The sequence below is a fragment of the Nipponia nippon genome, unplaced genomic scaffold, assembly GCF_047370975.1.
Source record: "Nipponia nippon isolate SJK-2023a ecotype South Korea unplaced genomic scaffold, ASM4737097v1 scaffold_8, whole genome shotgun sequence".
Classification (NCBI taxonomy): Eukaryota; Metazoa; Chordata; class Aves; order Pelecaniformes; family Threskiornithidae; genus Nipponia; species Nipponia nippon.
In genome coordinates, this window is record NW_028262402.1 from 13,621,839 (window position 1) to 13,634,115 (window position 12,277).

Below are 12,277 nucleotides of genomic sequence, written 5' to 3' on the forward strand. Positions count from 1 at the left end.
GTGAAAGAGGAGAGGAGCTTTGGGGGAAGAAGGGAGAGGAGAAGACAGCAACAAAGAGGCACTGTTTAAAATAAAGCTGGCATCATCAAGAAAGAATGCTCCTGCCATTACAGAGCTTTTCTTCACATTGTAAGATTATCCGCCCTATGCTTATTCAGAACTTGAACTCATCCTCATGCTGTGTTGAAATCACTTACCTTGTCATAGTTTGAGACATACAGGTCCAAGTGAAATGTAAGGGAGAGCTGCAGCTTCTTTCATCTTAGAGATGTTGCAAGGCATTGCTCTTTTAGAAAAGTAATTTAAGCTTACTACCAAATATGTAAGCAGAATTACGGTGTAGATACTCTGTCAATGGAGTTTTACGTTTATGACCCTAAACGTATTGCAATTTTATGGAAGAGAGACATGAAATATGATTTAAAAGGATAAACTGAACCTGATTGCAAAATTTGTGTCTCTGCTTTTTCCATAGAGGTGTTTTGAACTACTTGTTAAAAATAGGGGTTTTTTTTTCCTTTTGTATGAGTGTTTTTTCTTCCTCACTAAGGAGTCTTGCTGTAGCCAAGATTTATTCTTTAAGATTAATGTGTTGATAACAATAAAAAAACAACTTTTCATTATAATGGAAAAATAATAAAATTTCACTGATAGCTCAGTGTCAGACAGTGCTGAAAACACTGGGAAGATTTTTTGCAGGAAAAAAAAGGAATTGTATTTTCAACTTGGTTTGTCATTTTCAGCTGTACTCTAGTTGGTTCTTTTAGTCCCTCCCAAATTAAGGACACGAACTTCTGTTAGTAATTTTTGTTGTATATAAAAATTAAGTCCTTTTGAATAAAACAACTAAATAGACTATTTTTAACCTTGGTGCATGAGTTATTTGTCTTCCATATTAAACTTAAAAGTACAGGCTTTAGCTATTACTTGTTCTTGGATTATCCAATGAAATGAAACTTTCTAGGTTGCTCATTACATCATATATTAATTTATTTTCCATGTTTCTTTCTACCATTTTAATGCAGACTGCTTTCAGGAGATTCAAAAGCTTATAAGCAACAATTGGAGCGGGTTTGCTTCTGGCAAAGGTCTTCCATAAGTGAAAAAATGTAACACGGGCACAGCATACGCTGTGTAGTAGAATCAGAACTGCACGTAGTTACCGGACACCTTGAGTGTTATGTTGTGTTTCAACATGTTGAATGACCAGTCTGACAGTAAATTTAGGCATGGCAGTATTCCCTTGCTGGTGGTGTGTGTGTGTAGTTTAGTTTCACCCAGTGGAAGCTGCTGAATATCCTTCATGCTGAATGGTGCCTACAAGGCACAGTTCTGAGCAAGGGGATGGGGTGGGAAATGCTGAATGGCATTCTGTGTCCCAGAGAAACCCAGCCTTTTTTTAGGCACTAGAAAGGCTGTAACATCTTCTGGTATAATGTAAGCCCAGCCAAGGCCAGTTTTCTTTCTTTATCTCTCTGTCACCTCTAGGAAAGAACATGCTCAGGGACATGGGAAAGAAGAGTCCTCTTTTTTTACTGTCCCACTCTTTTCCTTGCCCTTTTGTGGAGTTGGTCTAGAACCAAGAAAGGCCCCATGCCGTGCACATTCACAGACTGCTACTTTCTGCCTGTTACTCAGGCAGGGAAACAACAAGCACAGTGCTCACTCATGACAAGGAGTCATTAATTTGTTTTAAAGTGTTCTGAGATGAAACCACTGGGATTGCTGTTCCTCATGAGTGACCTATGTTTTATTTGCATATAAGACATCCGTCTGCTTTGGTGTTGGTCAGTATGAAATATTGTCATAAAATGGTCAAAATATCAAACAAAATAAGCAATAATTTTGTTTCATGTTACTTATCAAACAAAAGAAGCAAACTAATGGTGTTGTGGGGCTGGGTGTGCACATGTAAGTATATATATATATATATAGTTGCCTGTTACACACTTCTGTCCTGTTACCGTTAGTCTTGTTCAGTCATCTTACTCTGCTTCTTTCTGTTTTTTGACGACTGTATTCTTGCAGACCGTAGAAGAGATTGAGGGTGTACTGGGACGTGACCTTTATCCAAATCTATCTGAAGAGAGATCTCGATGGGAAAAGGAGCTAGCTGGCTTGCGGGAAGAGAATGAGAGCCTCACAGCCATGCTGTGTAGCAAGGAGGAGGAGCTGAACAGGACCAAGGCCACCATGAACGCTATTCGTGAAGAAAGGGACCGACTGCGTAGAAGGGTAAGGCTGCTGCATAGATGATGGCTTCTTTTTCTTCCTGGCCTGTATAATTTTGTCACCAGAACAGGCTTCTCCTTAGTCTCACTTCCTGTACTGGCTGTAGGGCTTTTTGTTTTTAAAGCTAGGCTATAAAAATTAAAGAACTAGGACAAAACTGAACATAATTGAAAAAAGAGTGTGTGATGGACAGCCAAGGTGTACAACAACCTGATGTCAGAAATCATGTGTTAACAGAAAACCTTATACTCACCTCCGAGGAAGCGTATGTAACTTGTCTATAGAGAAAGCAGATGTTCATTTAGTTAATTTTCCTGTGAGGCATTTTTTTCCTTGTAAACAACAAATATTTCTTTGGTTTTTATGGGAATTCACTTTGTGATTGGGAAAAAGAAAATGAGCAGGACTCCTGTCAGTGGGTAATAATTCTCAGAACTGAACAATGAGTAGTCCCAGCCATGTCCTGCTTCCCCATGTGCATTTTATGATACTGCAAGGTCAGATAAAGGCCTTGCACTTTGTGTGGAGACCAAAGTAAAAAAAAATGGAAATTTGTTCACAAAAAAGATGAAAGATCCAACAGAACATGACCTCAGTGTCTGTTACTTTTAGAATTTGTTTGCTTTATCCCTGTTAAAGCTGCAGAGTTTTGGCTAGATATGAAATAATTTTGTTTTTAAAACAGGCAGTTTCACGTTTGTGTTCAATTTGAGTGACAGTTTAGGCCACTGTATCTTGGTAAAATTATTGGAAGTATTGCTCTTTACCTACTGGCAGCAGAGCGACCTTTTATGCAAATACTGTGTTTCTAAACCAACATTGTTCTGTACTGAGTATCATTTTAGCATGATGCTGCATTGTGTGAGACTTCCAGTCTTCAGATATCGAGCCACAAATTACCTTTGCAAAACTCTCTAGCCTCTCTTAACACTAAAAAAAGGTACATGTGATGAGGGAAGAGTAGTAATCTGCTATCATATAAAACAAGACCACTTCAACTTTTCCTTTGTAAAGTTTAGTTTTCTTACATACCATAAGTGTAAGTCATTTTCAGTCCTGATGTTTTTGGACTGGTTTTATAGTTACACTTCTTTTTAAACAGAGGCAGTACTACCCCTTGAGCTACAGAAGTAGCATTTATGCGCCTGGTGAATTATTGCAGAATTGCGGGGGGCAAGCGGGCAGAGAATAGAAACATGTGCTTGTGAAATTTGCCTACACAAATGCAGATATTGACACTGCAGATGATACAGATCAATATGGAGATATGAAACAAGAAAAAAATAGATGGCCTTGAGGATAGATTTAATAGAAAAAGATTTAAATTTTGAGAAGTATGGAATGCAAGTTAAGGTGTCTAAGAGATTGATAACAAGAATTTATGCTGACAGCCAGGTGCTCCTCAGTTAAAAAACAAAAAAGGGGGAAGAATTTGTGTTTGTACCCTCTGGGATCAGCATGGCTGAGCTGTGGATGCATGGTGGCAAATTCAATACTATGATGTACCAGATATTTCCAGTAGAGATTGGAAGGACTGTATAAAGAGTGGTGAGATCTGATCTGGAATGTTATATGTAGTTCTTATCTCTTACGCTTGAAAAGGTTCCATTTAAATTGGCAAAAAAAGATGCAGAAGATGGTCAGAGAAATGGGCGGCTTACTTGGAGAATTGACTTAAAGAGATTTTCCTGTTCAACTTGGCAAAGCAAAATCTGAATTTGATTTCTCTTTACAAGTGCTGGAGAAAGCAAGTAAGAATGGGAGCTAATGGCTCTTCAAACTTCGGGACAAAACTGGAGCAAGAACAGATTAATATAAACGACTCGTGGCTATATTAGGCCAGAAATTACACTACGAGGTGTCTAACAGAGAGGATTGTGGTTCTGAAGAAACAGTAAGGAGTATGGTTACTGACTAACTACTTTGAAAATGGAACTTTAAAATATCAAAGTTGTGTTTGTATAATGAAATGTATGACTATGCAAGGATACCTACTAAAACCCAGATTGTTACATTAAGATTGTATCCAAAGGAAAGCAAAAAAGGTGTACTTTTAATTGGCCCAGTTAATACAACTGCATTAATTCTAGAGCTAGCCTTAGTATCTCTTGACAAAACTGTTATGTTTTGTCTGGTTGCCAGCAGTAGCAGAGGGGTGGATTAGATGATGAGGAAAATGCTGTTTAGTTCTGTGTATGCGGATATTTCTTGACTTGGTCAGTCTATATTGGATTCCCCAGTGAACCAGACATTTGTGGAGCCACACAAGCACTGGCTATGTTATTGACTATTTCACAATTTCCTTAGTACAGGCATGGCCTAGGACTGAAAGGATAGTGTGTTAATCATGCTGATCTAGTCGTTGCTGGCCTGTCTATTGGAACTGTTAGCAGGGATGCTGCCTGTGTTGCTTCCGTAACAGAGAGACATCAGTATCTCTGGTGGAAACAGAATTGAGGCCACCAACTTGTTTCATGTAAGTGGCTAGATAGAGCAATTGTCAGATGATAGCAGCAGTGGGATGTTCCTGACCCGAACTGTGTTCAGACGACTGACCCCAGAGAGGGTGTCTTGAATTGCTCTGTAGAGACTGTGAGCTGTCTTTCGTATGCAGCAAGCCAGTTTAAATGTTCATTCTTCTTTAATTGAGGAAATTCTTCTTGAGCAGATGGGATAGATGTCTTGCCCAGTAGACGAAGGGTTAATGTTGGATTGGCACAGAGCATAAGAAAATCAAGCAGCCCCTATATTCAGGCACAGCTGGCAGGTGGTTTTTTTTTTCAGTCATTTTCATTTAGTTTGCACCTATAGAGGACTTCATTGAAATATGGTTTTTAATATCATCCTGAACTTGCAGAACAACTGGTTTATTGCCCCCACCAGAGAAGGCTGTTCATGGCATATGACCCCCTCAGCAACACTATGTAATTGTTGCACTGCAAACCATATTTGCATTTTTAATGTAACTTTGTGTCCATAGTTGCAACAAAATAAATGTTTTCTTTGACCTATTAAATATGTTCTGTATGCCGCCTGAACTTAGAGTCACTTCAGATTATTTCCCTGGAGAGTGGGAAAGGAGATCCAACTAAAATGTAGTTATTGTTCTTCTGAAATTAAATTGGGTGAAGCGAATAAGCTTGAAGTTGACCAGATCAATAGGTCTGTTACTTTAGACCAATGTCTGTAATCAAGCAGAGTGCTTTCAATACATTTTTCTCAGGCTTGTTGGAGGTTTAATTTAATTAGGTATTTACTGTGCTCAGTTAGCAGATTGAGCCGCTTTCTAGAACAGTAGCTAAGAAACAACATACATATGGAGTTTGTTTCTCACGAGTCATTAGTAAATGAGGTAATCGCTTATTTCTGTAGGCTGCCTGCAGTGTAGGAGCTAATTTCATAACACAGAGGTTTATTTTACCTCTGTATGATATTGCCATGTTAAAAATAAAATCTGTTTAAGTCTGGGCTAGTCAACACCGTAGAAACTGCTTACGCATAGCTGACCATAATCCTGAATCCAGTAATACAGATAAGGTGCTGGGGAACTTCTGTACCAGTTCACAAGATTAACATTATTACTACATGAGAATAAGGTTGTAATCAGGTCAGCACTATTTACAACTGCTATATGCAGTAGCAGGCTTAAATAGTAGTAGAAAAAGTAATATTTGTGTTCTTACACAAAATCTCTTGTATCCACCAGGGGAGTCAGATGAGCAGCACTGATACAGCATATAAACTCCATCAAGTTGTAGGTTTTTTAATTACTGTCCACAAAAGTTTCCAGATGAGTAGTGCCTCAGCACAGTCCCAAGCAGCCCATTGGCAATAAGAAGCAGTGGTGTGGGCAGTGTTTGGGCTTCCCTGAGGCTGTTCTGAGGAGCTAAGTCTAAAGTGAAAAGGCGGTTCCAGCTCTGGAAGTCTGTTAAGTCTGTTCTCTGCATAAGCCATATGTCAACTTGTTGAGTTAATCAAATGCTTTTCGTTGTGAGAATTATTCTGTATCTGCTTCAAACTCAGTGGAATTCACCAAACTGACCAGAACAAAACCAGACTTAATATTTTAGCTGTCTTTGACTTAAGACCTTCATGAAAACATAATCTTCAGAGGAGTAGAAAAGTACCATTTTAATGCATGATCAGTCCCTCCAGCTGCCCAGATTGCCCCCACTCCAAGAAACTTCATTTTAGCATGAGGGCTCTCCCAAAATACCTTGTTCTTGCGAGGAGTTGAAACCTACCCAAACCACAGCGGGAGTCAGATCCTTGGCCTCGCCGGCGTTCTTGAGCCCACACTGTTCTCCGATGACACAAAGCTGGCACGAGCTGCTTGACTGTCCTTTGTTTGGTGTCATTCGTGTTGGGATCGGAAGGTATTGTTCCAGATTGCTGGAGAACACTGGTATGTTATGGGCCTTTAGAGATTACTGTCAGCTTGCAGAGCTTAAAGTGATCCTTGAACTGTTCTGTCTCCTTGTCTCTCGGTGTGCACCAGAAACCTGAGGTAGCAGCCAAAAGCTATTCCCATTCTCTGCCTCCTTCAGTTGCATGGTACTTGCTTATGCAGCAGTATCTCCGCTTAGCTGTTAACGAACTAGAGCTTTGCTTCTGTTTCCAAGGTTGTATGCAAATGCTGTATGATTAACCTGAAATTAAACGAGAAAAAGCCTGAGATAGGCTTACTGCCCTCACTTGTGTTTGTTTCTGCTGTGTGCTAGCCTGGATCAGAACACCTCAGTTGTGCTCAGAGCTTTTAGGGAATCCACCCTTCACCTCCCATGTCACGTCCTGCCATGTCCTTGGTTTCCGTTGCTTTGCATCCTTTATAGGGGTGCAGCACCCAAATGTTTCTGCATGGAGCCCTGCATGAGGGACTTTTTTCTGAAAGGTCTCAAAAGTGGAGGAGTGCTTGCTTGATAAAATATTTGTATCACCCAGTGCACTGTAGCCTCTCCTGCTACTTAAAAAAGCTGTATGTATAAACCCTAGTAGCGTACCTTCTCCTGTAGCTTGTTGTGTCTATGTGTTGCTCCCTTTCTCTGCTCCTCAAAATAGTTATTCAAACTGCAGATTGATTTTCAGATCTGCCAGAGGAGTAGTGCTCCTAGTGACAGTTAAGTTCTTACATATTTCTTGAAAGTAGACGTCTTTGCAGAGGAGAGAGATTCTGTAACGCCTCCTTTGAACTGATGAGTGCAGGCCTAACCTCTTTCAGCCCCAGAGAATTTGTTGAGGAGGTGGCCCTTATAAATACCAGGAAAGACTTCTTTACCATACTCGGTCAACCACAACAGACAGCCTGTAGGAAATCAGACCTTGTTAGCTCCAGTGCTCACGATTTAAGAAGAACTGAAAATTATCTGGCTGAAAATAATCACCACTAGGCCTGACTTGAAAGGTTAGGGGTGCTTTAGGCTGGGAAGGGCCCTCACCGCTCAGAGCAGCTTGAATTGTCACACTGGTATTTCATTTTCCATCTTCCCCTCCACAGGTTTATTTCTAATAAATTAGAAAGTGGGAGAGGTATATTCATTTCCTGTGGTTCGTTGCACTTCTGTATAACAGGGGAAAAAAATTGAAGCAGTATTAAAATGCTGGGGAAAAAATGTTATTACTTGAAGAGTTCAAAGATACTGCATGATGAAACAGGTCACAAGTATGGTAGAAGGAGAAGAATCACAGGCATGCCCCTTATTTGAAACTGGTTTAGGAATAAAAGCAGCCGGTGTCCTTTGAATGTAGAAATACGTGGCAAAAAGAGGCAGTTTGTAGCTGTGTCTTTTTCTTTAGAATGTGTTAGCAAATCATGTAGTTGTGAGTATGCATGTGTAAAATGCGAAGGGTAAAAACATGTTGTTTAGATGCATAATTATAGATAATGAGCATATTCCACCAAAGTATTTTCTATAACCCACTGTGCATTTCTGCAAACACATCCATGATGCCTGTTCATCACTTAAGAAGTCTTTCATAAATCCAACATTACTTATAGTGTGTTAGCCCCTTTTCTCTTCTGCTCTTGGTGTCTTTTTATTTAGTTCTTACGGTACTCATGAGAAATTATGCTTTGTTTTTCCCTATTTCCTACTCCAATTCTCAACATTCAAAGGAAAAAATGAGAAATGCAGCTAAACAATTGGTTCATATTTCTAAACACCAAATATTAATAAATAAAACTTCCAGTTATTTAAGTTTATATTAATAACTTGGGAATGTCTGTTTGCACCTGACTTACCTTGGTATCTAGGCTATCCATTGCTCTGAAGTCTAATGGCTCTGTTGCCTTGTGTCTCACTTAATGCCCTTGGTCCCACTCTTTCCAGGGTTCCAGTGCTTCTTTACTTCTGTAATCCTTTGGACTTCCTCCAGCTGTTTAGAAGATCTTTGCTCTTCCCTTTTTTTAATTGTGGATTTCACAGATGTTTCCCTCGATTTCTCCTTTTTTCCTCTGTTCTTGCTACCTCTTTTTTTTTTCTGATCATATAATTAGATCTGCCTGTCAGCCACTTTCCATCTCAGTTTAGAGTTTTAGGACTTTATGGCAATTTTTATATCCTTCTGAGTGTTTCTGTCTTTAAACTAGTGTGATGCAAGGGCTGAAGAAATCTTTTTTTACATCCCTCCTTGTTATTCCTCCCCAGCTCACAAATCCACACTTTCCTGTCTTTCAGTGGAATTTTTTTGGTTTGAGTTCTTTACTTGTCTTCACCCATCAGATTTTGTCAATTTTGTCATCCATTTTCTGTAAGATCTTCCCTTCCTCTCTCTCCCATTTCCAAGTGTTTATTGTGTCTCATGTGCAGTACTGCAATTACCTTCATTCTACTAATAAATGTAACCTTCAGAATAATTTATATGACATTCCTAACAACACTGAAGACTTGTAGAATTATTGAGCAGGGATGGCCAGACAATTTTTAATCATACTTTTTAAATTAGTCTTTTCATAACTCATGCATTCACCAATCCAGGGAAGAAACGTGCTCTTCTGAACCCTTTTTTTCTTGATCCCTGTTCTTTGGTCTTCCTTTATTTTTATTCTGTGATTCTATTTTTCCTGTAGAATTACTATTAGTAAGTAGTAAGAAGTAGAATTCTTGTAGAATTACTACTAGTAAGAAGTACTTTCTGGGGAGATGGTGCATACTGCTCTATTTATGGTGGAGCTTTTGGTGACCAGAAATAGTTACCTAAGCTGTCTCTGGGCAGTCTGGTGGGTGGGCAACCCAGTCATGAGATTCTGGCTTGGTGAATGTGTGAATTGTGAGATTGGTGATTTTACAGGTCAGACAAACTTGCCCTGTTATCCTGCTCAGACTTACCATCCAGTACTCAGTGTTGCTAAAGTTAGTGCAGTTATTTATAGCAATTAATTCAGCATGTAATTTCTCAAATGAAGGCCTGAATCAGTAAATACATCAAGAAGCATGAATAAGCAGACAGTTTCTTTAAGGTGTGGTTGCTTCTATGATACAGCATTAAAGCAGTGACTTGCATAGGTTGATAACTGTGCTGTGCTCTGAGTTTTCTTTTATAAATGCTTTCATGAGCAAAGCTTTGCCTGGCTACAGTCTTAGCTCTGTTCGTTTTTCTTTCTGTTGCTAATGTTGTTTTTCAGATCCTTAAGAATAATGGGCTTTGTAATCGTGGCCAATAGTCACTGCTCGGTAATAAAACATAGACTAAAGGAAACCTATCTGCATTAAAGTTTTATATAATATTGTCCTTACATAAGGTGGTTTTAAACTTTGGAGTCAATAAATGATTAGCATTTTAAGCAACTTTAACACTCTGTTTCCTGGTTGCCCTTAAATTTGGAATGTTACTTGCTTTTGGACTGAAATCTTCCAGGACTAGCTTCTGGGCATAGGTGAATGTTTTAGCAATTTAGCAATTTTTAAGTCAGACGTTGAGGCAGGGATTTGATTTTATGAAGAATACATCCTTGGTGGTTTTCCTGTTTGTTTGCTTTTAAACAATGTTGTAACTTAAGCACTTGGGGAATTTAGTTTGGAACAGCCTGGGTTAAAAGAAATAGTAATAAATGTGATTTTGATTTAATGAAGTTTTGGAGTTGCTTTTTTTTTTCCAGTGTTAATGCCATGGTACAAATCCTATCTCCACTGGCATTCCACATCTGCAAGCAGAAACATGCATACATGGTTTATTTCAGTTTTATGCGTATCAGCAGGCTGAAATGATTGGTTTGCATCAGTAGAGCACTTCTGTCCTTAAGGTTTGCATTAGTGCAGCTGTACCCATGTTGAAATTATATATGTCTGTATGGACAAAGGAGGCCTCAGCTGGAAATATGTACAAGATACATGCTATGAATGTGCACTTTATACACTCTGCTCAGTTAACTTCATGAAGTAATTACAGTTAAGATGTATAATTCTGGGGCAAGCACCCATATCCATTTTTCAGCAAGTTACTTTAAACATTGGGAATTTGATTTGAGGTTTTGTGTACTTCATGTTTTTTTTAACAGAGACACCAATGGAGTCATTTGAATTCATTTTGTTTAAGGTGTAGCGCTCCTCCACGACTGAACAGGGAAGTTATGAGTGCAGTTAGCCTTTATGTGCTCTTATTGTTGCCACCTACAGCTTTTTATTAGTAACATGCAATTCTTCTGCTCTGCTATGTAATACACATGTTTTTTTTCCTCTTTTTTGTAATGTGCACATACCTAAAAATTCTGCTCTTTTGACAGTAAGTCCTCAGGCAACCTGACCTTCAGTTTGCGTACGACAGAGGGAGAGGCAGGGGTGCTCCTCAGGGAAGTATAAGCAGACTGTAGGGGATCGCAGAAGGCATAAAATACTGCTTTGGTGACTGGAGAGAGTTCCAGCTTGAACTCTTTCCTCACTGCAGTAGGTTGAAGGCATCTGTATATGTTGTGCAGAGAACATGCTGACTGCTCCTTCTTCATGCAGAGACTGCTAAAGCACTGACCATGCACTTGGTGAGCCTATAGCTGAAGCAAGCCTAAGTTTTAATGCAACTTTAATTTTGAAATTTTTTGACTAAGGGGTTTTGGCTTGCTTAATCAGTTCTTTGTGTAAATGTATTTAGTATAAAATTCCACCTTGTTTTAGCAAATAGGAATCAGAGTTGCATTTCATGCTACAGGGGGATATCAAATGGACTGAACGTTTATTTTACTGGACTTTTGGTAAAATTTCACCAGTTCTGTTTTGCAGATGGACTGTTCCAACAAAATCAGCATAGAAACTTGCGTATTAAAGTAAACACTCTATATTCAGGGAAATTTCCTCTTCAGGTGGTTTCCTCCCCCTTCTCTCATCTCACACTCCTTGTTTGAGATTCTGTGGGAAAAGTGAGCTCTGTCACTTTACCTTGTGGCATAATTGTTGTGTTAACCAGACCATTTATTCTTTGTCTGTTAAGAATTTTTCCAAGGTAAAAACTATAATCTTTAGCTTAGCTATAGTTTGGCTCCTGCAGACTTTTTTTTTTTTTTTTTTTTTTTTACCCTTTAGTACTGAAAATCTTTTGACATCAGTGCTACAGGTATCTGATGTGTTATGAGGACTGTGGAGTGTTTGCAGTGTATGTTTACAGAGATCTTCTCTTTACAGAGAACTCTTGGTTCGATACTTTGCTGGTATTTTCCTGTCTGTACATTACTCACTATAGTGAGTAATAAAGGGTAGCTTTACTTAACTGTAAGCATGATTAACGTTTGAATTTCTTTGACCTTTAAATATGACAAAGTCATCCTGTGATATATCTATGTCAAGAGTTTTTTCAACACTGGAGCTTTCCATTAACAGCAGGATACTCATTTGATTTGTTTAGGCATCGTAATCTTAGGCTGGAGCATTAGCTTCACCACAGAGAGAATAATTTCTGTACATATAGTACAACTGCACTGAAGGCGTTATATAAAACAAGCTAAAACTTTGGGTAATTACTCTACAGTATTACATTGGCATATTTCCATATTGCAAATAGTTTAAAAAACTGACAACAATGGTATTTTAAAACAACCTCCATTCATTTCCTCCCCACGTGA

The 12,277-nt window shown here is 38.8% G+C and overlaps 1 protein-coding gene across 4 annotated transcripts in view; it reads left to right on the forward strand.

The window, feature by feature from the left end:
- MCC (MCC regulator of Wnt signaling pathway) overlaps window positions 1–12,277 on the forward strand; it is a 216,731-nt gene that overhangs the window by 165,413 nt on the left and 39,041 nt on the right. For all 4 annotated transcript variants that reach the window (XM_087742443.1, XM_087742444.1, XM_087742445.1 and 1 more), the window contains one exon: window positions 2,029–2,235. In XM_087742443.1, coding sequence (XP_087598569.1) covers window positions 2,029–2,235 — 207 coding nt within the window. The remainder of the gene's footprint in view (window positions 1–2,028; window positions 2,236–12,277) is intronic.